General features: G+C 49.9%; 1 protein-coding gene across 1 annotated transcript in view; it reads left to right on the top strand.

Annotated features, from left to right (window-relative positions):
- The first annotated feature begins 10,188 nt into the window (after positions 1–10,188).
- The window catches only part of GALNT10 (polypeptide N-acetylgalactosaminyltransferase 10), a 214,189-nt gene continuing 201,035 nt past the window's right edge, over positions 10,189–23,342 (top strand). Inside the window, exon 1 of the mRNA XM_080804209.1 lies at positions 10,189–10,397. Coding sequence (XP_080660335.1) covers positions 10,239–10,397 — 159 coding nt within the window. The 5' untranslated portion in view covers positions 10,189–10,238. The remainder of the gene's footprint in view (positions 10,398–23,342) is intronic.

Raw genomic sequence — 23,342 nt, 5'->3', positions numbered from 1 at the left:
ACTACTTCCTAGCTGTGTGATTTCTCTGCTAAGGTTTTCTCTTCCGGAAAATAGGAATAATAACAGAACCTACCTCATAGGCTTTTGGTATGGATTGAAAGAAATAAATTTGGGGGGCGCCTGGGTGGCTTAGTCAGATAAGCGGCCAACTCTTGATTTCGGCTCAGGTCATGATCTGGGGGTCCTGGGGTGGAGACTTGCAACAGGCTCCACACTCAGCAGGGAGTCTGCTTTGGGATTCTCCCTCTCCCTCTGCCCCTCCTCTCTCTCTCTCTCAAATAAATAAATAAATCTTAAACAACAACAAAAAAGAAATAATGTTTGTAAAGTACTAGCTTAGAGTCTGGTATGTAATAAGATCTCCATAAATATTAGCTAACATCACCATCATCATCTTTATGAATATGTAAATACTAAAGCAGAAATTACACAAGTTGTATGGGAAAAAGAGCTCCACTGGGTAGGAGGCGGAAGGAGCCAGTGAGTAAATGAGGCCGGGGGAGCTGACATCTAAGCTAGGAATTCACCCACAAAAGGCAGTGCTGAGTAGACCTGGAGGGGGATCAGCGTGAGCCAGGGCATGGCGCTGGGATAAGCAAGATTATGGAGCTACTGGTAGTTTCACACAAAGGGCAAGGCCAGCACTCTGACCTCAGGGAGAAGACAATGAGGAGACCACTTGTGGGAAACCACATGGCAAGTTTGCACACTGTCCGTGGGCAGGGTGATGTTTAAGGGATGCAGGACCACAATGACAATGTTGTTAGAGACTCTTCCAACAATGCACGTGGGATATGATAAATGCTTTAACCTGGACTTTGAGATGAGAGTGCCAAGGCCAGGGCTCTTTTGATCAGAAGGGACAGAAGATCACTCACACCTTCAGGGAAAGGGAATACAGCAGGAACCACCACTGCCATCACCACCATCACCACGCCCCACCCCTCCCACCCCTTACACCCCACCCCACCCCACCAGAAAAGAAACCCCAGGGCAGGGATCCAGGGAGGACCCTAGAAACCATCACTGGAGCTAGAAGACCAGGAGCCAAGGTGGTTCTCTTACATAGTTTTCTCTCCGGGCACCTCTGTTCCTCTCACTTCTGCTTCATTGTCTTCTTCTGACTGATGCACTCCCTGTGTTACTCCTGGCTTTCTGCTTTCCTGAACCTTCTCCTTGTGTGTGGCCCAAGAGTCATCTCCACCCTGATGTTACCTGAACTTGTACCTTCAAGGAGCGCCAGCAGCTGTCTTCTTCCCTCGGTGGCCCTTGAGTCCAATTTCTTTTCTTTTTTAAAAAATTTATTCATTTGAGACAGAAACACACACACACACACACACACACACACACACACACAGAGGGGATGAATGGGGGAGAGAGGCAGTGGGAGAAGGAGAAGCAGACTTCCCACTGAGTAGGAATCCGAACTCGGGGCTCCATCCCAGGAGCCTGGGATCATGACCTGAGCAGGAGGCAGATGCTTACCCGACGGAGCCACCCAGGTTCCCCTTGATTCTAATTTCTGAGACAGAATCTGAGGGGCTCTGCTCATGCTTTATATCCAGGTCAGGCACATCTTCGGCCCAGCAGCAGCCCAGAGGTGAGGCCAGAGGCTGGTTCCCAAGCCAGGGGACTCGGCCATTGGGGTAGCAGGGTTCTGATCAGGGAGGCTTCTCGCAGGCCCCTGAAATATGTCTCACACAGGAGGCCCGGAGAGGAAGGGATACGTTTACAATTTATTAGGCAATAAAATCAGCATTATTAGGTAATTGTTTGAATGTGGGAGGTGAGCCGGAGTGGAGGCAAAGATGACGTCAGGGGCCAGCTTGGGTCACTGGGTGATATCTCGGCTCCCCTCTCCTCTATGTCCGTGCTGTTCTCAGCTTCTCGGGAAGCTTCTCCATTTGATTCAGTTAGGGTCTCTGGCTCTCTCACCCCGGGAAACGTGAGGAGAGTTTAGTAAGAGGGCAACAGGAAAGGAGAACGACAAGGGAGCATGTAGGACCTTGGGGCAGGGAACTGGGCTGTGCTGTCCAGAGGGAGGTGGTGAGGGGAGCCCCCTCTTACGGGAATGCAGAGAGGGAGGCCCCCTGACTGCAGCTGTGTGTGGCCTTTACTGCAGACACATCCAGGAAGGAAGCTGGGCAAAGAAACCCCCGGCCTTGGTTCTTCTCTCACCCTCTGAAATCCTGGCCCAGCTCTAACCCCAACAGGAAGGCTGTGAGGAAGAAAGCCCGCTGATGTGTGGTATAGAGCCACTCTGGGGCGGGGAGCTGGGAGGAGCAAAGGTAAGATATTCACTACATTCCTTCCTCCTGGTGGGGCTGGGAGCCAGTCCCCTTCCCATGGGCTGGAAGTGCCCACGGCTTCTTGATAGCCTCTACATCATAGCCACAGAACAGAAATGTGACTGGTTCTAATTTGCCTTAGGTAAATCAGGGATCCATCCTTGGACCAGTAATTATAGGGGGAAGGGATAGCATGCTCTGAATGGCTGAGCCAGAAGCTAAGGCTGGGGTCAGCGCTGATCTAAGCTCCTAGCTGAGATGAAGGAAGGTAAATCCCCAAGAAAAATCAGGGTGCTGTCTAGCTAATCAGATAAAAAGAACAGAGGTCCACTACTGCCCATAACGGGACTCACTGAGGACTTTGGAGCAGGGTTTTTTTTGTTGTTGTTTTGTTCTTGCTGGACAGATTGGAGGTAAGACACAATGGGTGAATGGGTGAGCCCAGCCCTAAAGGATGGAAGGGCCCTCTCCCCAGGCCTCAGTTTCCTAGCAGAGATGCGTCTTAATATTCTGTGTTTCCAACACTTACCAGAGAGTTGTTAACCAACAAACCAACAAATTAAGCCCTCTCATCAACAGTGCAAACCCCTGTAGCCAGTAAAGACCTCCAAGGATTGTTTTCTGAATTCTCTCCCTGCCTTTAGACCTGGAACAGACCTCTCCGGACCCACTGAAGTTTGCTGGAAGGTGCCACCTAGTGGAACATCAGATGACCTGCCGCTTAGATCAAAAGAACCCTTAGGAGGGTTCTAGAGGCCTGAAAGCCACTGAGCCACGGTTCTCTCGAACTGGACTGCAGATGGCAATCGCCTGGTCCTACCCCCAGAAGTTCTGACTTCATTTGAGTGGGGTCCAGGGCAGGCACTCCCCCGTGATTCTATGCACCGCCAAGGTTGAGACCATTGGGTCGCGTAGAGCATCCAACCCTTTATCTTGCAGACGTGTCCACAGATTCGAGCCACTTCTCCACAGGTCTCAGACTCCTAAGAAGCCCCTTTCTCCTGCACCCCACCACCTCTCCATTTGTGTTTTTGGACAACTTTTTCCCTTCATGCACAAATGAAAAATAATTAAAGGGGAAGCACTCTCATTTCCCACACCCAGATACTGAGTTGAGTGGCAGTGCCAGGAGAAGGATGGCTCCCTAAACACCTGATATTTGCATCTGACACTCCCGACGAATACTCTGTTTGAGATGTGTGGAACTAATGACGTAGTCTATTTACTTTTTGAGATTTATGGCATTCTCTGTTTGCTCTTTCAAAACGTATCCTACTTGAAGCACCTTCCACATCTGCCGCTTTGATTCAGCAGCATTTCTTTATAGTTGGCAGGACTGGTTTAATTGGCATCTCATTGTGGAAATGACAAAGTAGACTCCGAGAGAGAGACAGACAATTTTCTGTCTAGAGGTCATTTCAAATAGGCATCCTGCAAACCCTTTCTTTTTATTCAAACTAGAGCTGAAATGCCACTAAATGCACACTCTGGGCTGAACCACCTGAGTAGTGTTCCATGTCTGGCTCCCCTTTTCCCTCCCTACCTTGCAAGATTGAGTCCCTGAATTTTAGAATTTAAAAAGACCTCAAAGAGCATCTGGTTTCACTGTTTTATTTAATGCAACCATATTCTATATTTATTTAGACCTCTCTAATTCCTGCTATCACATACACTCATGGAACCATACATGATAAACCTGATGCTCAGAGAATTTGGGCAGCCTATCTGAGCCACACAGGAAGTTAAGAGCAAGGTCTGGACCGATCTAGGCTGAGAGCCAGCTGTAGAAATGTCACCTCCAGGACTTTGTTCTCTTCCTCTATATAAGAAGTTGGAGCCTTGTTAAACGACCAACCTGGTAGAGATAGCAATATGGGTCATTGACACCAGTGTTAATGAGTTTCCTGAGTGCAGGTTTTAAAGAGGTGAGTGCTTGATTGATTAATCGACTCATTCATTCATTTCCCAAGTGTTTTCTGAGAATCTATTTTGGACCGGGTCCTGTACGAATAGTGAGAGTATCCTGGGGAGCAAAACAGATAAACACAAACAAACAACACGATCCCCGTCCTCATTGGGCTTACAGTCCAGTGGAGGAGGCAGATATCAAACAATTGTCCAGGAACCATAAACACTGTGACTGCTAAGGAAAGGCATTGCTAAGAGGTCACACAACTGAGGAACTTAGTCCGTTGAGAAAGCTAGGCGGGCTTCTTCGAGAACGTATGCGGATCTTGATGATCTCCAAGGAGTGGAAGAGCAAGAAGGCTTTGGGTTTGCATCAGGCATAGAAGCCCAACACCCAGAGCATCTTAGGTTTTGCTTAGGGTCAAGCAGACCTCTGTCTTACCATCTTGGAAGTTATATCATTAAAGGGTCATGATTATCCCCATTTCACGAATGAGGAGACTGAGGCTCAGCATAGCTAACTGACTTGACCAAGGTTAAAGAGTGTCTGAGGTGGACTGAGTTGCAGACCCACACCCCCTGGCTTGCCGCTCTGTTCCATTTTCATACCCCATCAGCTCAGGCCTAGGCCAGACCAGCCTGAGGGGATAGCCCTGCATAAATGGGGTCAGCAACAAAGGACCCCAAGAAAGCCAAGGTGAAGACATCTCATTAAAAAGTTTTCATATTGTCATCAGGAAGGGCAAGGGCCTGCCCCTATCACTTCTCTTCTGGTTGACCCTTCTTGCTGAAGTGGGTCTCAGGGGATCCCAAAGGATCTGCCTGTTACTGATGACAGGATGGCACAGTGAAAAGGAAGCAAGAGCATAAGCAGCTCATTGAAAAAAAAGAAGAAAGAAAGAAGAAAAGGAAGCAAAGATGGGAAGATGGGGGAAGAGAGGAGATACTCAACCGTTCAGCAAACATTGGTATGAAATCCTTTCCATGTGTCAGGCATGTATGGTGCAGGGTTTGGGGATAGAGCAGGAAAGGAGCAGCCAAGGCCTCTGCTCCATGCAGCTGATGCACACATCATCTGGAGGAGCTCAATAACAAACAAGCAAATACACAATTAAATAAATTATGGCCTAGAGGGATGTGCACTGTGAAGAAAACATAGTAAGACGTAAGGTCGGCGGGTGCCTAGGTGGCTCAGTGGGTTAAAGCCTCTGCCTTCGGCTCAGGTCATGATCTCAGGGTCCTGGGATGGAGCCCCGCATCGGGCTCTCCACACAGTGGGGAGCCTGCTTCCCCTCCCCCCAACACTGCCTCTCTGCCTACTTGTGATCTCTGTCTGTCAAATAAAGAAAGAAAAATCTTTTTTTTTTTTTAAGATTTTATTTATTTATTTGACAGAGAGAGATCACAAGCAGACAGAGAGGCAGGCAGGGAGAGAGGAGGAAGCAGGCTCCCTGCTGAGCAGAGAGCCTGATGAGGGGCTCCATCCCAGGACCCTGAGATCACGACCTGAGCCGAAAGCAGAGGCTTTAACCCACTGAGCCACCCAAGCGCCCCAAGAAAAATCTTTAAAAAAAAAAAAAAAAGATGTAAGGTAGGCAACTTCAGGTGGGCCATCCAGGAGGGTCTCTGTGAGGAGGTGACATTTAAGCTAATATCTGAAGAATGAGAGGGAGGAGTAGTGGAGGAAGATTAGGGAACCAGCATTTCTGGCAGAGATAAGGGCTAATTCAAAGGCCCTGGGGCTGGATTGGGCAGAGAGTAGGGTCAGAACCAGGAAGAAGGTGTGGCGGCTGGTTTGGAGTGACAAGAGAGTGATAGGAGATGAGATTGGAGAGGCCCAGGCCAAGGGTAAAGATCTGGCTGAAATGCTATTAATCCCTGTCTTCAGTGTTCTTCGCTGTGCTGGGCTTTTATTTCAGCCAAAGTTACTAATATCTTCAGATGGGTGTGTGCAGTAAGCCCTTTATGCACATCATCTCATTTAATGCCCACAATAGACTTAAGACAGGTCGGTCCAAAAGTAACCAATCTTGTTCTATTTCAGCTAGTGACCAGATCAGTTTTCCCAGAAAAACAGCCAGAACTAATAGGCTGCCTACATGTCTCAAATGGTATGGTCCGAGTGGGATAAAGCCCTAGGAGCTCCCCCCAGCATCCCCACACTGTAGAAGGTGATCAAAGAGCTCTGGGATTAAAGCTGGTTTCATGGGTTAGAGTTTCCATTGAAGGCTGACCGAGCTGGTGTGCAGCTTTGATCAACAAGTCACTCGGTAAGACACAAGAAAAAGCTCAAATCCAATTTCGTACAGACTCCTCTAGGGAGCTGGAAGGAGGGATGAGGAGGAGAGAGACACTGAAGATTTTCCAGTACATGACTTCAGCTGCTATGCTTTACTCATCCTGTAATTATTGAGTACCTATTGTGTTTCAGGCCTGGGAAGGGCCATAGGTTAGCTTTGTGTGGTCTGAGCAAGAGTATGAGCTGAAACCCATGTGCCCTGCCTCAACTCCTGTTGCTTTGGCTCAGGGAGAAGGGGGACTCTTTTGCAGATCCCTCTGCTTGGAAGGAACATCAGTTTTCTGATTTCCAAAAAAAGAGAAGTATGTGCTAGCAGCAGCAGAACATACTGTGAAGGATACCTGTTCTAAAGAAAAATGCAGCAAATGGAAATGGGGTGCTCTTTGATATTTTGGATCCGCTGGTCAGGAAGGCTTTCTCCCAGGCAGAAAACTTGGTCTGGTTCCTGAGAGATGTGGGGGAGAGGTTTAGAAGACAAGATTGCTAGACAATGGCACAGCAAATGTGCAAAGGCTCTGAGGCGGTATCATCAGCTTGGTGCATTTGAGGCATGCAGCAAGAAGACCAGTGTAACTAGAAGGGAAGGAGAAAGAACAAAGTCTAGAAATTGGGTCAGATCATGTAGGGCCCCATGAGCTATATGGTAAGGAGTCTCATAGATTATTCTAACACACAGGGAAGTCCCAGGCAAGTTCCCAGGAGCAGAGTGAGCCTTATGTTTATAAAAGGACCACTCTAGCTACTCTGTTTCTAGCATTGTGCTTTCGCTGTGAAGGCACATATGAGAAGTTCCTCTAGGAACTTCCTTTTTGTCAGAGACAAATGGAAATTCAATTCCATAAATACTGTGTTATCAACCACAGTGTAAAAAGCATAGGGCTCTTCCTAGCAGGATTAATAATGCTAGCCAAAAGGTGGAAACAATCCAAATGTCCACACACGGATGAATGGCTAGACAAAGTGCGATATCTACATATAATGGAATATTACTAAATCTTCAAAAGGGATGAAAATCCGATACCTGCCACAAATGGATAGACCTCAGAAACATTATGCTGAGTGAAGTAAGCCAAACACAAAAAGGACATATATCATACGATTCCACTTATATGAAGTACATAGTTAAACTCATAAAGACAGAAAGTAGAATGGTGGTTGTTATTGGGGGTTGAAAGGAAAGGAAATGAGGCGTTATTGTTTAACGGGTACAGTTTCAATTAGAGATGATGAGAAAGTTCTGGAGATGGATAGTGATGATGATGCATAACGGGAATATACTAATGCCAATGAATGGTTTAAATTGTAAGTTTTATGTTATGTATATTTTACCACTAAAATAATTTAAAAAAACATTTTTAAGGTATAGAGCTAAGATCTAGGGATAGAAGAGTGAGCCTTCTAGGCAGAAGAAGCCTTTCTAGCAGTAAAGGACCTCTGATGATAGCAAGAAGGCAAGTGAGCTGGGGCACAATGAAGAAAGAAAAGGTGAGGGCTCTTCATATATGGCCTTGCAGGATCTTGCAGCTCCTTATAGAAATCCAGGAGATGGGAAAGCACTGGACAGATCTGAGCAGAGGGGTGATACTAACTTCCCGTTGTTAAAACCCTGCTAGTGGCTTTCTTTAATGAGTCTCCTTTGCAAACCAGGGTAAGAAAAGCACTTACTCCACAGGGTAGCTAACTGTGGGCATTGAAAGAAATAATGTGTGTCAAGGGTTTAACGTGGTGTCTGGCACAGAGTAAGCCTTCAATAAAAGGTCAGCATTAGGGACGCCTGGGTGGCTCAGTTGGTTAAGCTGCTGCCTTTGGCTCAGGTCATGATCCCGGCGCCCTGGGATCGAGTCCCGCATCGGGCTCCTTGCTCCACAGGGAGCCTGCTTCTCCCTCTGCCTCTCTGTCTGCCTGTGCTCACTCTCTCTCTGACAAATAAATAAATAAAATCTTTAAAAAAAAAAAAAAAAAGGTCAGCATTACTGTGACAGAAATTCAAAGAAAGACAGCAGCCCTCTGAGGAGAAGTTTTGGAGGAGTCCGTGGAGGGGTAGCAGTTCAACTAGATGTGGAAGGATGAACAAAGATTTCCATCAATATAGATGTGGAAGAGGAGCAGGCTTTCAGGGTGGAAGGAACTTCCTGGACAACAGCACATAAAGGAAAGCAACCAGCAACATGGCAGGGCAGAGATAAAGCAAGGAGTGTGAACTCTGGAGCCTAGGTGACGGGAGTTGTTAAGGTTTTGGAGATGCCCAGATCCAAGCTGTAATTTCAGCAAAATAGAACCCCCATGGCTCAGCCTGGAGCTGGAACAACGGCGAGGACGGCAGGATGGCGGTTAGAGGGACTAGGCATGGGGGTCAGTGGTTGGGTGGGAGACGCAGAGAATCCAAAGGACACAGGTGGGGGGTGGCAAAGAGAAAGGCATCCGAGAGGGTGCGTCATCCCTCGCCATCAGAGAGGAAGCAATTAAGGCAGAGCACTGAGGAGCCACAGGCATCACCGTCAGAGACCGCTCCGTGGCCGTTCACAGAGCCCAGGCAGCTCGTCTTCCCCAGAGCCCTCATCGCTGTTGTAGACACACTCCCTCGTCTAACGCAATTATGCATTTAATGTTTCAGCACCCAGATGACAGGGCTCGAATCTGTTTTCATTTCATCCCGGTGCCCGGCACAGTGTCTGGCCCAAGAAGACATTCACTAGTGGTTTGCTGAATAGCTGAACAGGAGACAGAAACCGACAAGAGTTTTCGAGAAAGGGCTCCATGAGCTAAGCACCTAGAAGTATTCATGGGAGTGGAGGGCATTCCTACGCCAAGGAGACTGGGCTTGCGAGCGAAAAGCTCTTGCAAAGCTCCTGCAGGGAGGCTACGGTCCCCTCCCGCCGCTTTGCAGGCACAACAGACGGGGGCAGGCAGGCGAAGCACTCCACAGTTTACAGAGGGCGTTCACAACTAACGCCAGGAACTCTGAGAGGAGGAAAACTAGGGGCCCGCCGCAGACCCGTGCGCGTGGAGCACAGCTACGGCTCCGTTGCACGCCTGGGACTACCGAGTCCCCGGGACAAAGTTGGTCCCCAGAGCGGAGCCACTCCGAGGGGGTGGGCAGCCGCAGCCCCGAGCGTCCCGCCGGGCTCCAGCACTATCTGCACACCCCGGTGGAGCTCGCAAACTGTCGGGGGGGGAGTCCGGAGCAGAGCTTGCGGACAGAGCTTGGGGCGGGGGGGCTGAAGGGGGGGCGGTCTCCGGCGCGTCCAAGCGCGCGGACCAGCACCTTCGCTCAGCCCATACCAGTTAGCGCCCAACTCGCCAACTCCCGGACTTTCGCAAAGCTGCCGCGGGCGGGGTAGCCGCTGAGGAGCGGACCGCACCATCGCGGCGCGAGAGGGGGAAGCGCTCGGCTCCCGGGCCCCGGCCGCGCCGAGGCGGGCGGAGAAGAGCCGCGACGAGGCCGGGGCCCGCGGCGGCCAGAGTTCAGCCGCCGAACTGGAGGGGGGCGGTGCGGGGCGCGCGGCTCGGCCGGCTCAGGGGCGGCGGCGGCGGCGACATCCTCCCCCGTGGCGGCGGCGCGGTGGCAGAGGCCGGCTCCCCGGCCGGCGAGCGGCGGAAGTGCCGCGGAGTTGGAGCGGGGCCGGCGCCGCGGCAGCTTCTCCTCGCCCGAGCTGCTGCCGCCGCCGGGCGGACGGGCGGACGCGCGGAGCCGGGGGCCGTGCGGCGGGGCCGGCGGGGCGCGGCGGGGCTGACCGGCCCCGATGAGGCGGAAGGAGAAGCGGCTTCTGCAGGCGGTGGCGCTGGTGCTGGCGGCCCTGGTCTTTCTGCCCAACGTGGGGCTCTGGGCGCTGTACCGCGAGCGGCAGCCCGACGGCACCCCCGGGGGATCGGGGGCGGCGGTGGTCCCGGCGGCCGGACTGGTGAGTCCCCCGTTGCTGTGGGGGTGGGAACACTCTCTCCCCGTGTTCACCTGGAGCCTTCGGTTCCTTCCTCCACCTTTCCTTTTCTGCCTCCTCAGTGTCAGCCCCTGAGACCCTTCAGTTCTTCGGTTCTTCCCATTTTGGGGATTGGGAACATTGAGGCTCAGAGAAGGACAGGGATTTGTCCAGGGCCCCCGCGTCAGCCATAGGCAGAGTCAGAACTAGAAACCGAGACTCCTGTTGCTCAGTCTGGAAGGTCTGTTTCTTACCTTAGGTTACCATCCTCCTTTCTGTCCCTGTCTGGTATCCCCTTTCCTCCCAGCATCTCTTGCTTTTGTAGAGTCCTGTCTGCATTCCTGTACCCCCAGGGTGACTCCTTCTTCAGGAGCTGCCGGTCCTTCTATTTAGTGTCCAGGTCTTTTCTGCTTTTGCTCCCACCTGCTGATCCAAGATTGCCTCCCCAGGTCAGCCCCTTTCCTATTTTCCCGTCTGCGCAATGGGACACCTGGCCTCCCTCCTCTCCCCATTTGTTTACCCTCCCCTCACCTCTCCCTCTCCCTCCCTCTTACCCAGACCTGTGAGTGCCTTGGAGGATACAAAGATCATGCTCCCCTTGGAGCTTCAGATCTTGGGGGAGGGAGGAAGCTCTTGGTTCTTGAGGGACCTCCTGCCTTTGACCTTCTGGGAGTCCAGAAGTGGGAGTTCTGGTGGAGGGACCCCCCCAAATTTCCCAGAGGCTATTTGTGCGCTGTGTGACCTGAGGATGGAACATCAGGTGCCTTCCGTGTCCCTTTGCAGAGTACGCATGATCCCTTTTGAACTTGTCCAGCTTGATTAGGTGCGTTGTTTCTTGCAGCCAAGACTAGGATCTTAATTGTTCCTGCTTCTTCTGAACTCACCCACGTGTGTGTGTGTGTGTGTGTGTGTGTATTGTGTCACACATAGATATAGACTCGTAGCAGAAAGCTCTGTCGGAGCACTCCTGCCTTCCCAGCTCCTGGCTCATTCGGTATGAGTGAGTGTATACATGCTTGAACTGTTTCACGCAGTGGGGCATTTCAGGTTTTCTTAGGGCATTTCTTGGCCCCATGGGAAGTGGATAATTTGTCCATCGGGGTCAAACTTGACTGATTGTTGGCAGGATGAGGGAAGAAGCTGACTTTTGAGGTTGACGTTTTTCTCTCTCTTCCTGGTATCAGGCTGCTGCCTGGGCAGCCTGGCATCTTGAACACGGAGGGAAGGCTGCTTGCCACAGGGATGACCAATATGAGTACAGCCTGTCACTCTGGGAATTGTTGCAAACCGTCCTGGAGGGCCTTGGTGATCTTTTTGGTAGATATCATTGTTTGGATATTAAGCTCCCTCAACTCCTTCTCTAAACCCCTGGTTCAAACCCTGAGAGACATATTAGACCTCTTTCCCTTAAATTCTGTATGCATATGAGTTTTTCCTTCATGAAATTTTTCTTCTGTTCTTACCCTGTCCCAGCATTAGGGGCCAGAGGTCAGGGTTCTGTCTTAGCACTACCTGTAACTTGATGTGTTTGTCCTTGATCACCTCTCATCTCCCTCTCTGAACCTCCCTCTCTCTATCCGTAAAATGTGGTTATTGGTCCTGGTCCAGCATTATGATACCATCAGTGAATCAATGAGTACAGTGGCCACTTGTGCCTTTCCTGAGGGCTGGGGTCCCTCGTAGCATCCCTGGCAGTGGGGGCTCCATACTGGACACAGCCCCAGGTCAAGGTGGGGAGTGTCCTGCCTGAGCACTAACTCTCCTTTAGAATAGCTGTAGCCAGTTCTGAAATAGCTCCTGACATTCTGCCTCTGCCTGAAGAAAGCCCTCGTATTTCATTTGCCGTGAATGCCAGAGACGTCCTGATTTTCATTTTCTATAGACCCAGATGTGTAGAGAGAAGGTCAAGGTTAACTGCCAGTTTGGCTTGAGCTTTCAAAGTAAATTACTCACTTGTGCAAGAGGGAATTGATGGAGTAAGGCAGCCTTTTGGGCGAACAGATCGGGGAGCAACAGCTGGGCCCTGCTTAGAGCCCTTAACTGGAATGGACAGACAGGCTCATCTGCAAGGGTCTAGTTCTCGTTCATTTCTTTTGCCCTGGAATATCAGGAGGAGGAGGAAGAAGACGTGAAAGGGTGTGGTGGTGGTTATGGGGGGTATGGATGGCTTATCCTTGCTTTAAAGAAACTCCCCTTGCTTCCTGGGAGTAGCAGAAAGGAGCTGTTTCCCCAGTGAGAAGCTCTGCTAGGTGCTGTAGGATTCAGCATTCATCTGCTGCCTTTCAGGAATACTCTGCCAAATTTCCACACAGCCACTTTTTGTGTCACTCTCCTGCAGATGCACAGCACTGGGCTTGGCCCCCAGTCCCCTGTCTGAATGTCAGCTGGCCTTGAGGGAGGAGGCTGAGTTCTCAGAGTGATGGTGTTCTGTCCTTCATCCCAGGGCACTGGAACATGCGCTGAACACGTCAGCCTGCTCTCTGGAAAATCTGGCATCTTGAGCACACAGGGCTCCTTTCGACAGGGCTGACCAGTTCTGAGCTCAGCTTGTCACTGTTGTGATTGTTGAGCATCATCCCAGAGCACCTTGTTGCTCTTTCGGGGAGAAATAACTGCAGAGGCTCTGGAGGAAAGTCTGACAGGACTTTATCCACATGGAAAATATGTTCCCTATGGGTTTGAGGGTTAACATACCCACTGTTAGAGCAGTCCTTTAACTCCTTGACTTCTCCCCTGGATTGAAGAATAAAGAGTTTCAAGTTATGAGCATTTATCGTCTGTTAGAAAGTAAATCTGTAGAACTGTCCTGCTGGCTCATCCTAGGTATAGCTCTGGAGCTGGGTAGGGCAGCTGATTTATAAAGGACACACAATGCTTTTAGGATTTCAGCATTCAGCTGGTGAGACAGCTGGCTTCTCAGAGAGTTGCAAAACTGAGCAAGAAAAGTCAGTCCTGAAGCCATCTTCATTCTACTTATTGATTGATTTAAAATTTAACTAGAGCCATCTTCATTTTAATTTAGGGGTCCCGCTCATTCCTAGCCCCAGTGTGTTTAATGCCTTGTTTTGATCCTGCAGTCCGTTTCCCATTCCAGACCTGGGAACTAGCTGTCAAATACCCATGTTAGGAAATGTGATGTAGTCTCCTCCCCCGTTTCAGAGCCATAATCTCTTGTGAGAAATGACTTCATTGGATAATAGCGACTGTGGAATGGAAATTGGTAGGATAATAGAATACCAGTGATTTTAATTTTCAAGTATTAAGAGTTTTTTTCATTGTGTCAGAGCTGAACCTTATTCTTAGAACGTCCAGAAATCAATACCTTCCCTCTCACTCCACCCCTTTTTAGTCTTCCTGGTGGCAGAGCCTTACCCATCAAAAAGTTAAACACCATAGAAATGTAGCCTTGGAATTATTTCTTTAATTTTCCACGGAGGGCTGGGACCCTTTATCCTGCTAATCTCTTGTCTGTCTGCATGCCCAGCTGAAATCTGATGCCAGTGGGGCTGGGTTGGTTTGGGTTGGTTTCCCTGAGCAAATCTGGCTCCCTGCATTCCTCTTGTCATCCTAGGTTTGTACACTCCTCAGGAGCCCAGCTAAGGAAGGCCTGGGAACAGAGGCTGGGGTTCTAGTTCCTCTCTTCTGCCCCTAAACTCCCTGTGGGATCTTAGGAAAGTGGTTTAACCTCTTTGAGCCTTGGATCTCTCAACCGTGAAGTAAAGGTTTATATTCAGGAGAGGAAAGGTAGATGTGTATCATAATGGTGCTCCCCATCCCTGGCTAGGGCAGACCTTGCTCATTAGTCTCTTTCCCACTAAGCCCAGACTTGGCTTCAGACTGTTTCTCCACATTGCTACCCAAGTGGAGTTAATGGCATGTTGAAATTTATTTGCGACATAGGGAATAGATCTTCTGTTAGGATGTTTCCAACTTGAACTTCCTGGGGCTCCATGAGTTTGTTTGGAAGCACGTACTGCAAAGGTCCAAACAGCAGAAGTATGTTAAAACAGGCCTCCCTGTACCTAGGTTGTGACACAGCCAGTACTACTTAGGGATGTGTTTATACTCTGAGGATGGTCAGTCTTTAATCTGTTGGCATCAGTGGCATGATAACAAATAAGGGAATCAGGAAAGAAAACGCAAAGACCCGTTTCAAAGATAACCATCTAGCTTGCTGATCGTACTTTGTACACAATTGATTCTTACACAAGGATGGCATCAGGAGCCCATCACTGAAAAACACCCCGAGGCAAACCGGCGGCTTATGATGTTGTTTGCACTGGGTTCTGTATTTTGTATATATCTGACCCTCAGCATCCCATCTAGATATCCTGGCTTCCAGGAAGACTGAAATAAGAGTCTTGCTTCTCAGAGTACCTCTGTCTTCCCGCCAGTGCAGTGGGGAGAGGAGGTTCCCTGTACCTGCCCGAGTTACTTTGGCCATCAAGTGCATCAGGGCCTCCCCTTCCAGAAAAGTCTTGAAGGAGGAAACGCATCCTTTTCTAGAACGTAGCGTAAGGCTTGGTACTTGGAAGATGGTCAGAACGTGTTTGCTGAATGATTGAGATGTGTCGGAGCTTCAGAAGTCATTTCGTCAGCCTCCTTGTTTTGTAGGTGTGGAGACTGAAGCCCAGGAGAGGGGAAATCTGTTCTCAGAGCGGGTAGTGCAGATCAGAACCCGGTTCTTCTCCACATTCCTCTCTATTTCACCATGAATATTTTTCCCCCCACATCCTAATAATTGATCCTTCTCTACCATTATCCCACATTAGTCAAGATCATCTGTCCCGGTTTTGGAGGGTGATACTTATTGCCCAGTTATTGGCTGGAACTTATCTGGCTTTTTTGCAGATCCATTTTTATACATTTCTTCTCAAGTTTTTATAGCATTAAAGCAAGTAAAATGAATCAGGTTTTAAGGTGGCAAAGGGATCCGACAGGGAAATTGAGGAAGTAAATGGGTGCATCGCATGCATCGTCATTACCGCCACCTGTGGCAAATGGCACTCATGTGAGCTGAGGAACCACTTCAGATTCTCTGTCACTTGAGAGTAACAGAATGGGCTGAAATGAGTAAGGGGATATATTAGCTACTGTAATCATGATGGCTTCAGGTGTGGTCTGATCTAGAGGTTCATGGCCTAGACTGAGCCCTTATGGTAGCAAAAAGTGGTTGTAGCTCTTTCCGACCTCATATCCATACCCAGATCCTGGAGGAGAGAGTCTGTCTCCTCTGGTAGCTTCTCTAGAAGAGAGAGGAAACTTTTTTCCCCCTCAGAAGTGCTAGCAAGATCTCTTCAGTTATTAACCGCCCAATTTAGATCGAATATGCTCTCTGAACCATTCACACTTACCAAGAGCAGGAGCTTTGCTGATTGACTTAACCCACCCTGGAGCTAGAGTGAGGCTCAGGCCATCGGAATTGTAGGAAGAACAGTTCCCAGAGAAGAATCCGAGTGCTTTTGTGGAGAGGAGGGGAAATGCAGTCTAGGGATGAAGACAACAGGTATCCATCCATTCCAGAACCTCTCTGACCTAGTGTCCCAAGCTGTCACTACTCGGGGAATCAGGGTTGGTCCCTGAGGTAAGAACCTCTCGACCATTGTGGACTCAGCGTTGATCACTGTACCTTCAGTCCGGAGGTCTGTGTTCTCATCCCAGCTCTGCTGTCCTTTGGCTGGGATGTTTCACTCTGGGAGCCTCACTGTGCTCCTGAGGAAAGCTGGAAGGTGGAGGCTTGCCAGTGAGGAGTAGAGGGCTGAGATGAAGTGTGGTTGAAAGCTGTCTTTATTCAATCTTGCCTATGAGTTCTGCTGCTGCCTTCCTTCCCCTCCCAGACGTCCTGAGAGCTGCTGCCCACCCTCCCTGCGCGCTCTCACACACACACGTTCAAAGTCAGTTCATTGAAAATTTCTCTCAAGCTGAAAAAGAACTTCTGTCTCTTCAGCTTCGACTTTTTTTCTGCCTGGCCCTCTTAGCTGGAGGAGGCGGAGTGTTCATACTTTGGAAGCTAGAGGAAGCTAAACAATTCAGCTTGCTGTGGTGGGTGGGTGTGTATTTATGAGTGTGTAGCTTTCTCTCCATGTGTCTCTCTCCTCTCTCTCTCTTATCTTTGGGTGGTTCCTGTTTGCTGCCCTCTGCTGAGTGTAGATAGGAAAAGGAAGGGAAAAAAGCAGGCCCACGTTTTCCTTCCCTTTGGTTTTGACAGAATTCTGAGCTTTGGATGCTGGATTTTCTTCTGTCTGCTCGGGTCATAAAAGCCCCAGCATTAAATGACACTAATAAGGATGGTGATGGTACAGATGACAGGGAGAATGATGAGGTTAATAATCGTCATCATAGCAGCTACCATGTGTTTGGCACTTACTCTGCTAGGCAGTGGACTAAGAGGCCCTTTACCTGTACATCTTGTTAAATACTCCCAATTATAAACAGGCAGGAACGAACGAGAGAACCAGGGCTCAGAGGTGCGAGTGCTGGCTGAGGATGCGCAGCCTGCGCAGCCTGCGGTTGTGGAGCTGGTGTTTGAGCCAGGGCCTAAGCAGGACAAAGGACCTGTTTCCCACCCTGCCCTTCCATGTGTTCCTACAAGGCTGCTAGGGGAGCCCTGACGTCTGAGCAGATGGGAAATACCACTGTTCTAAGACTGAACCTCTCCCATGGCTGAGGAGCAACCCACGAGGTCAGTTGGTGGTGGTGTGACCTTGACAAGGAACCCTCGCCCACCACCCACTAAAGCCCCATTGGCAGAGGGACTCCCCAGTCCTCCTAGATTGTGCTGCTCAGGGGCAACGTGTAGGGCTCTAGTTTTGGAGCTACACTGCTTGATTCAGATCCCTAGCCTTGGGCAAGTCACTTGACCTCTGTGCCTGGATTTCTTGATCTGGAAAATGGAAACAGTGTTCTGTATGTATGTGTTGGGGGTCGGGGTTCTTTCAGTGGTTGAATGAATTGTTGCTGGAAGCTGAGCAGTCTTGCTGCTGATCAGGGGTGGGAAGGAAGTTGTGTCTGCACAGGCTGCTCTTTGTACCCCACTCCCCCTGACTCTTCGCAATCTGAAGCAATTATTGAGGGCACCTTCCCACTTCCTACCCTAGGAAAGAGCCCAGCCCCTCTGCATCCTTCTAGGAAGTATTCTTTGCCACCTCCAGGAAGTTTTTTTTTTTTGTTTTTTTTTTTGTTTTTTTAAAGAGAGAGCTTGGATGTGGGGGGGTGGGTAGGGAGTGAGAGAATCCTAAGCAGGCTCCACACCCATTGTGGGGCTGGCTCTCAGGACCCTTGAGATCACGACCCAAGCTGAAATCAAGAGTCAGATGCTTATCCGACTGAGCCACCCAGTCCTCCCCAGGAAGTCTTTGGTGGTCACTCCAGCCCCCAGAAGTTGCTCACTGGTCTTAGGTCCCCTGAACACTGATCTTATCATCTGCCCGCTTAGATCAGAGGACTTTGCAGAAACGCACGGCCTTGTGCTTCTTCCTGTGGCTCACTCCTGGCACCTGTCAGGCTATTCCTCATCTCTCAGCCTCCACCCACGCTGCTCCCTTGCCTCTCATATCTCCTTCCCTGCCACCTGGCCCCTAAGCCTCACTCACCCCTGCAGGTATGTGGTCCCCTAAAAGGGCCCAGAGCCCCTTACATAAATGTATCATGCAGTGTAATTGTTTTTATTTAATCTGTCCAGAGTGTCGACTCCTGAAGGCAGGGAGTAAACTCTGTCTCAGTCACCCACTCTTGTTTGCCCAAAATATTTGCTGAGTGACTGAAGAAGCGAGGGAGTGGATGTTATGGCTGGTACTCAGTAACTTTCTGGCCGAGAGCAGGAAGCTTAGCCTTAAAGAATGGTTCTTTGCGGGTGCTTCGCAGTCCCTGGGGAGCCTGTTAGCAGTGGGGACTCCAGGGCCGAAGGAGCACAATGGGGCCAGTCTGGGGTGGGCCAAGGATTTAACAAATTCTGTTGAGGGTCCATCCAGGAACTCTCACCTTTCTGCCCACATCCTCAAACTCGTCAGCACCCCTGGGAGGCAGAGCTCACCTTCCCCAGGGGCCAACTCCATTCTCCCGAGGAGCGCTCTGGGACTGCCTTTGAACTTGTATTCCTGAGGAGTGTGTTTATTTGCAGTTTCCCAGGTTGGCAAGCAGTGCTCCCAGAGGGCTCTGTGGTGCCTGCTATTCATGGCACTCTATCGGGTTCCTGGGGTTGCGGAACCGGGATCCAGGATCCGGGATCCAGGATGGGTGGGATGGGCGGTGCACTTTGAAAATTCCTCTGCCTCAGGCCGGGAGGACTCTCTGGGTGTCTCATGTGTTTTCCCCGATGCCTGTGGTCTGTTGCCCTTCTGGGGTGGGTGCTCTGCCCTCCTGCCTTGGGGGCAAGGAGGAGGTGTCTGGAAGTAGGGGTTGGGGGGAGTACTGAACCAGGGCCTCCCTGGGAAGGTGTGGCATTAGGAAGGCCTGTGTATCTCTCCACTGAGCCGGAAGGAGTGCAGGACTGGGCACAAGCTTCTCTGATCCCGGGCCCACCACTGGCATTTGCTCGCTCACTCAGTTTCCCACTCAGAACTTCAGCTCCAGCCTGATCCTAAAATGAGCACAGTGGTCACTGCTCCACAGTGTTGTGAGGATTATAGTAACGATGAGAAAGCTGAGGTACAGAGGGGTCACTGACATATCTAGGGCCACACAGCTAGGAAGAGATGGAAACAGGATTCCAGCCAGGTGTCTCACTCCAGCAGAGTGCCTGGCCCCAGGCTTCCTTCCGCTGCCTTGCCACCTGCTGGCCCTATGACCATGGGGGAAATCTCCCTTTACCTTCTTCCCCAGGACCACACTTGCTCCCTTGGGCAGCCTCCCAAGAGCCCAGTTAACTGGGGTTGTGTGTGTATATGAATCTCTCCTGTGAGTTACAAATGCCAGCTTCCTCTGAGGGGCCGAGGGGCCGAGGGGCCGTCTGTGAGGCAGAGGGTGCTGGTGGGGGCTTCTGGAGGAGGGGGGTTTCTTAAAGGGAACAGGTTGGAAACATGTGGTGGGGGAATGTGTGTGAGAATTACTTCCTGCTGCTGAAGCACATTGTATGTGCTCAACTGAACACTGTTATTTTAGCGTGTTTCCTCCTGAGTATTGATCAGCGTCAGCTGCTGACGGTGAAAAAATATATATGCATGTCTATTTGTGATATAATAAGTTTCTAAATCTGGCATTTTAGTAGGGAAAAGTTCATGATCATATTTTGGGGGTGTCGGGATCTGTAGTAGGATTCCTGGTCATTTTATTGACAATAATCCTTAATGACTCTCTCCCTCAGAGAACTTCATTTGACCTTTGTACTATTTTTTTTTTTTTTAAGCCTTACCTGTATGCTTTAATGGAGGTGCAGACTGGTGGCCTGTGGCCAGACGCAGCCATGTGGCTCCCATGGTTCACCCAGGGTTGGCCCACAGATGGATGGGCATCTTTATTTTAAAAAAAAAAGCTTTTTTTTTTTTTAATTTTGTTTATTTATTTGAGAGAGAGCAGGTAGAGGAGCAGAGGGGGAGGGAAAGGGCAGGGAAAGACTTAAGCAGGCTCCACGCTGAGCACAGAGCCCTAAGAGGGGCTTGATCTCATGATCTTGAGATGGTGAGCTGAGTGGAAACCAAAAGTCAGCCGTTTAACCAGTGGAGCCACACAGGTGCCCCGAGGGCATCTTTATTTTTAAGTGTTGGAAAGTTGTCCCTACTTAACACTGGGATATTTCACATTTAAAAAAAATTCTCACTTCTGGCTTATGAGAAAAAATGTGAAAATCTTGCTGCTGGGCCCAGTGTCACAGAACGTGTCTGGAGCTAGGCCGAAGTTACCTGCTCTAGATGGGCCTCAGCTCAAACCTCGGTTCTTCTCCCTTTCACATAACCAGCCTGGCCTCTGGAGGTTTGTGAGCTTGGGAGCCCCCCTTTCTAACCTTTGTCTACTTTGTTCTGTTGATGTCCCCGGGGAGGCACAACAGGGCTTATGACCCCACTTTACAGAAGAGAAAACTGAGATTCGAAGGGCATAGGGACGTGTGTGACTAGTCACAGAGCCAGTAAGTGGAGGCTCGTCCTTTTTGACTCTAAGCCTAATGCACTTTTTGGTGTGGGGGAGAAGATAGTTACTTGAAAATAGAAACATATAAACCTTAGGCTTTTGAACAAAGTCACTTAAGTTTATATCCAGATGATTTATATTCCAGCTCTGTCTGAGTCCAAGAACCATTCACCTTGTTTCTCTGTGTTTTTAGGTATTCTGAATTTGAGGGCTACCCTGTCTGATGAAGTTTGCTCTAGCTGCATCAGGGGCTGCTGTAGGTTTGTTAGAAACGATGAGAGCACAAAGCCCACTTTGTTTTCTGCCTTGGGCTTCCTGGCATGTCAGGAAACCCAGAACGTGCATTCTTGTTACTGCTGGAGTGTTGGGAGTCTAAAAGGAGAGGAAAGACAGCTTTCCAGCAGGAATGGCACATGCTGCATTCCCTTGTCTGAGGAGGCCTCAAAGGCCTCTGGGGGCATTTCTGGAAAAGAGAGGGCTTCTATGAGGGCTCTGAGCTAACTGGGTGAGGCAGTTCAGCTGAACACAGCCACCTGTGTCTATGAGTACGGGACCTTTTGCCGGGGGCAGGGGTGGCTGCAGCTCTCCTCCCCCTACCTGCTTCAGGAACCTCCTTTAGAGGTTCCAGGTGGCTGCTGGTGTGGCAGTAGGGCATGGGGTGTTGGGCACAGAAGGTGTGGCAGCCGGTCCAGAGCTGAGAGTTTGCTCTCTGAGCCCTGGCTCCTCAGCAGTGACAATAATGATCATTAATTTGTTGAGTTCTTGGTGCATGCCATGTACTGGGCCCTTCTCGGTTCTTCAGCATGGTATGTGCTCTTACTGTGGTCCTTTCGCAGATGGGAAGGCTGACGCCCAGGAAGCTGAAGCAGCTTCCCAGACCTGCAGGGGAAGCAAGTGGTGGGACTGTGACTCAGATTTCTGACTCTAAAACCTGTGCTCTTAACTACCATGCTTTATTGATACCATGGCAAGTCATGGAACCTCTCTTAACCTCTATTTCCTCCTTTGTAAAGTGAGGGTTGTGTTCCTGGCATGCCAGAAGAGTCCAGCTAAGAGGACTGGTCAGTGTTCAGACTTGCTTGTGCCCCTTGCCGTGGGCAGTTGTCAGACAGTGCTTTCTGCTCTGTTCTCTTTCCTGCTGGGGTAGGCAGGTCTCCTCTGTTCTGGAGCGCCACGGTTTCCCTGAGGAGTCCGCAGGGTATATGTGGAGTATGCCTCCCTCCCCAGCTGGGATCCTGACTGGGCTGCTGCCCTTCCTCTCCCCTGGCAGTGGGAGGCCTGGCCGGGGAACAATGGGGCACATTAAGAAGGCTGCCAGGTGCCAAGCCAGAGGTATTGAAGGGACATTTGATTTGTTTTAACCCTAGTTGTCAGGCTTTTGCTCCTTCTTTGTAGCAGTTAAAGGGGAAGGAAGCTGGGATGGCTTTCCTGTCTGTGTGGTTCATGTGGGCTCTCCTGCTTTGGGAGTGAGTATGCCTCTTCCACCCCCTCCTGTCCTCAACCCTCTCTGCTCTGTGTCCGTCTGTCTCTGCCTCCGTCTCCTGCTGTTACTATGCTGTGTGTGTCTCGCCTAGCAAGTGGTAAGAGATGAGACTGAAGAATCCACAATTCCAAGGGGCTATCTTTCATCTTCCCCCATCTCCCCCAGCCTCCTCCTTGCCAAGAGGTCAGCCATCTTTGGCTTGAACACCTTCAGCGAGAGGAAACTCACTCTCTTAGCTCAGCAGAGTCTTGGGTAATCTGCTGTGGCTCAGGGAGGCTTAGAGGATTTCTTGAGTGCCCACTATCTTTCTTTTCAGGCTCTTCTCAAATCTTTCCTTTCCCAGAAAGTCTTCCCTGATCTTTCCAGTTAGAATTAATATCTATCTCTTGGAAATGCTTATAGAATTTAATTTGTCTAGCTTTAGCGCATGAATGTTATAGTGCTATGTTTTGCTGTTTCTCTAGGCAGAGGAAAGTAATGTTGGAGGAGCTTTCCCAGTAGGACAGCCATTGGGTGAGGTTCCAGCTGGAGAGAAGGGATCCCAGAGAGCTGCCATGTGGGCCTGGGCTTCCTCCTGTTTCTAGAAGGTCCATCTCCAAACTTGGCCAGTGTATGTTATGTATTCTTTCAGTCCAGAGAATATGTTAGGCTTCGTGGGCCATATGGTCTCTGCGGCGACTTCTCAACTCTGTCGTTGTAGTGTGAAAGCAGCCAGAGATAATACATTAATGAACAACTGTGCTGGGTTCCAATAAAACTTTATTTGCAAAAACAGGCTGCAGACTGGATTTGGCACATCGTGGTTTGCTGACCCATGTTCTAGTCTCTTCCCAGTGGAACAAATGTGTTTAGTTGCTATGTGACCCTAGGGGTGGTGAGGTCCTTCTCCCAGGACCCCATCTACCATCGAATGGATAAATGCAATGTTATGGGTTGAATCATATCCCCTAAAAAGATACGTTGCAGTCCTAACCCCCATACCTCAGAATGTGGCCTTATATGGAAATAGGGTCGTTGCAGATGTAATTAGTTCAGATGAGGTCATGTTCAAGTAGGTAGAGCCTCAATCCCATACAACTGACTAGGGTCCTTACAAGAGAGGAGACACTGCGAGGGACAGGACTGTGGGGAGACTGAGGCGGAGACCAGGCTGATACTGCCTGCAAACCCAGGAATGCCTGGTGCCCCCAGCAGCTAAGAGAGGCACAGGCATGTCCTCCAGAGGCTTTGGAGGGAGTATGGCCCTGCCAGCACCTTGATTTTGAACTTGTACCCTCCAGAACACCGGAACAATATGTTTCTGTTGTTTTAAGCCGCCTGCTTGGTGGTGCTTTTTTATGGCAGCCCTAAGACACACATACATGGACCGTTTCCCATTTTCTCAT

This window comes from Martes martes, assembly GCF_963455335.1.
Source record: "Martes martes genome assembly, chromosome: 5".
In the NCBI taxonomy this organism is placed as follows: Eukaryota; Metazoa; Chordata; class Mammalia; order Carnivora; family Mustelidae; genus Martes; species Martes martes.
This window is presented reverse-complemented; position numbering and strand designations above follow the sequence as displayed.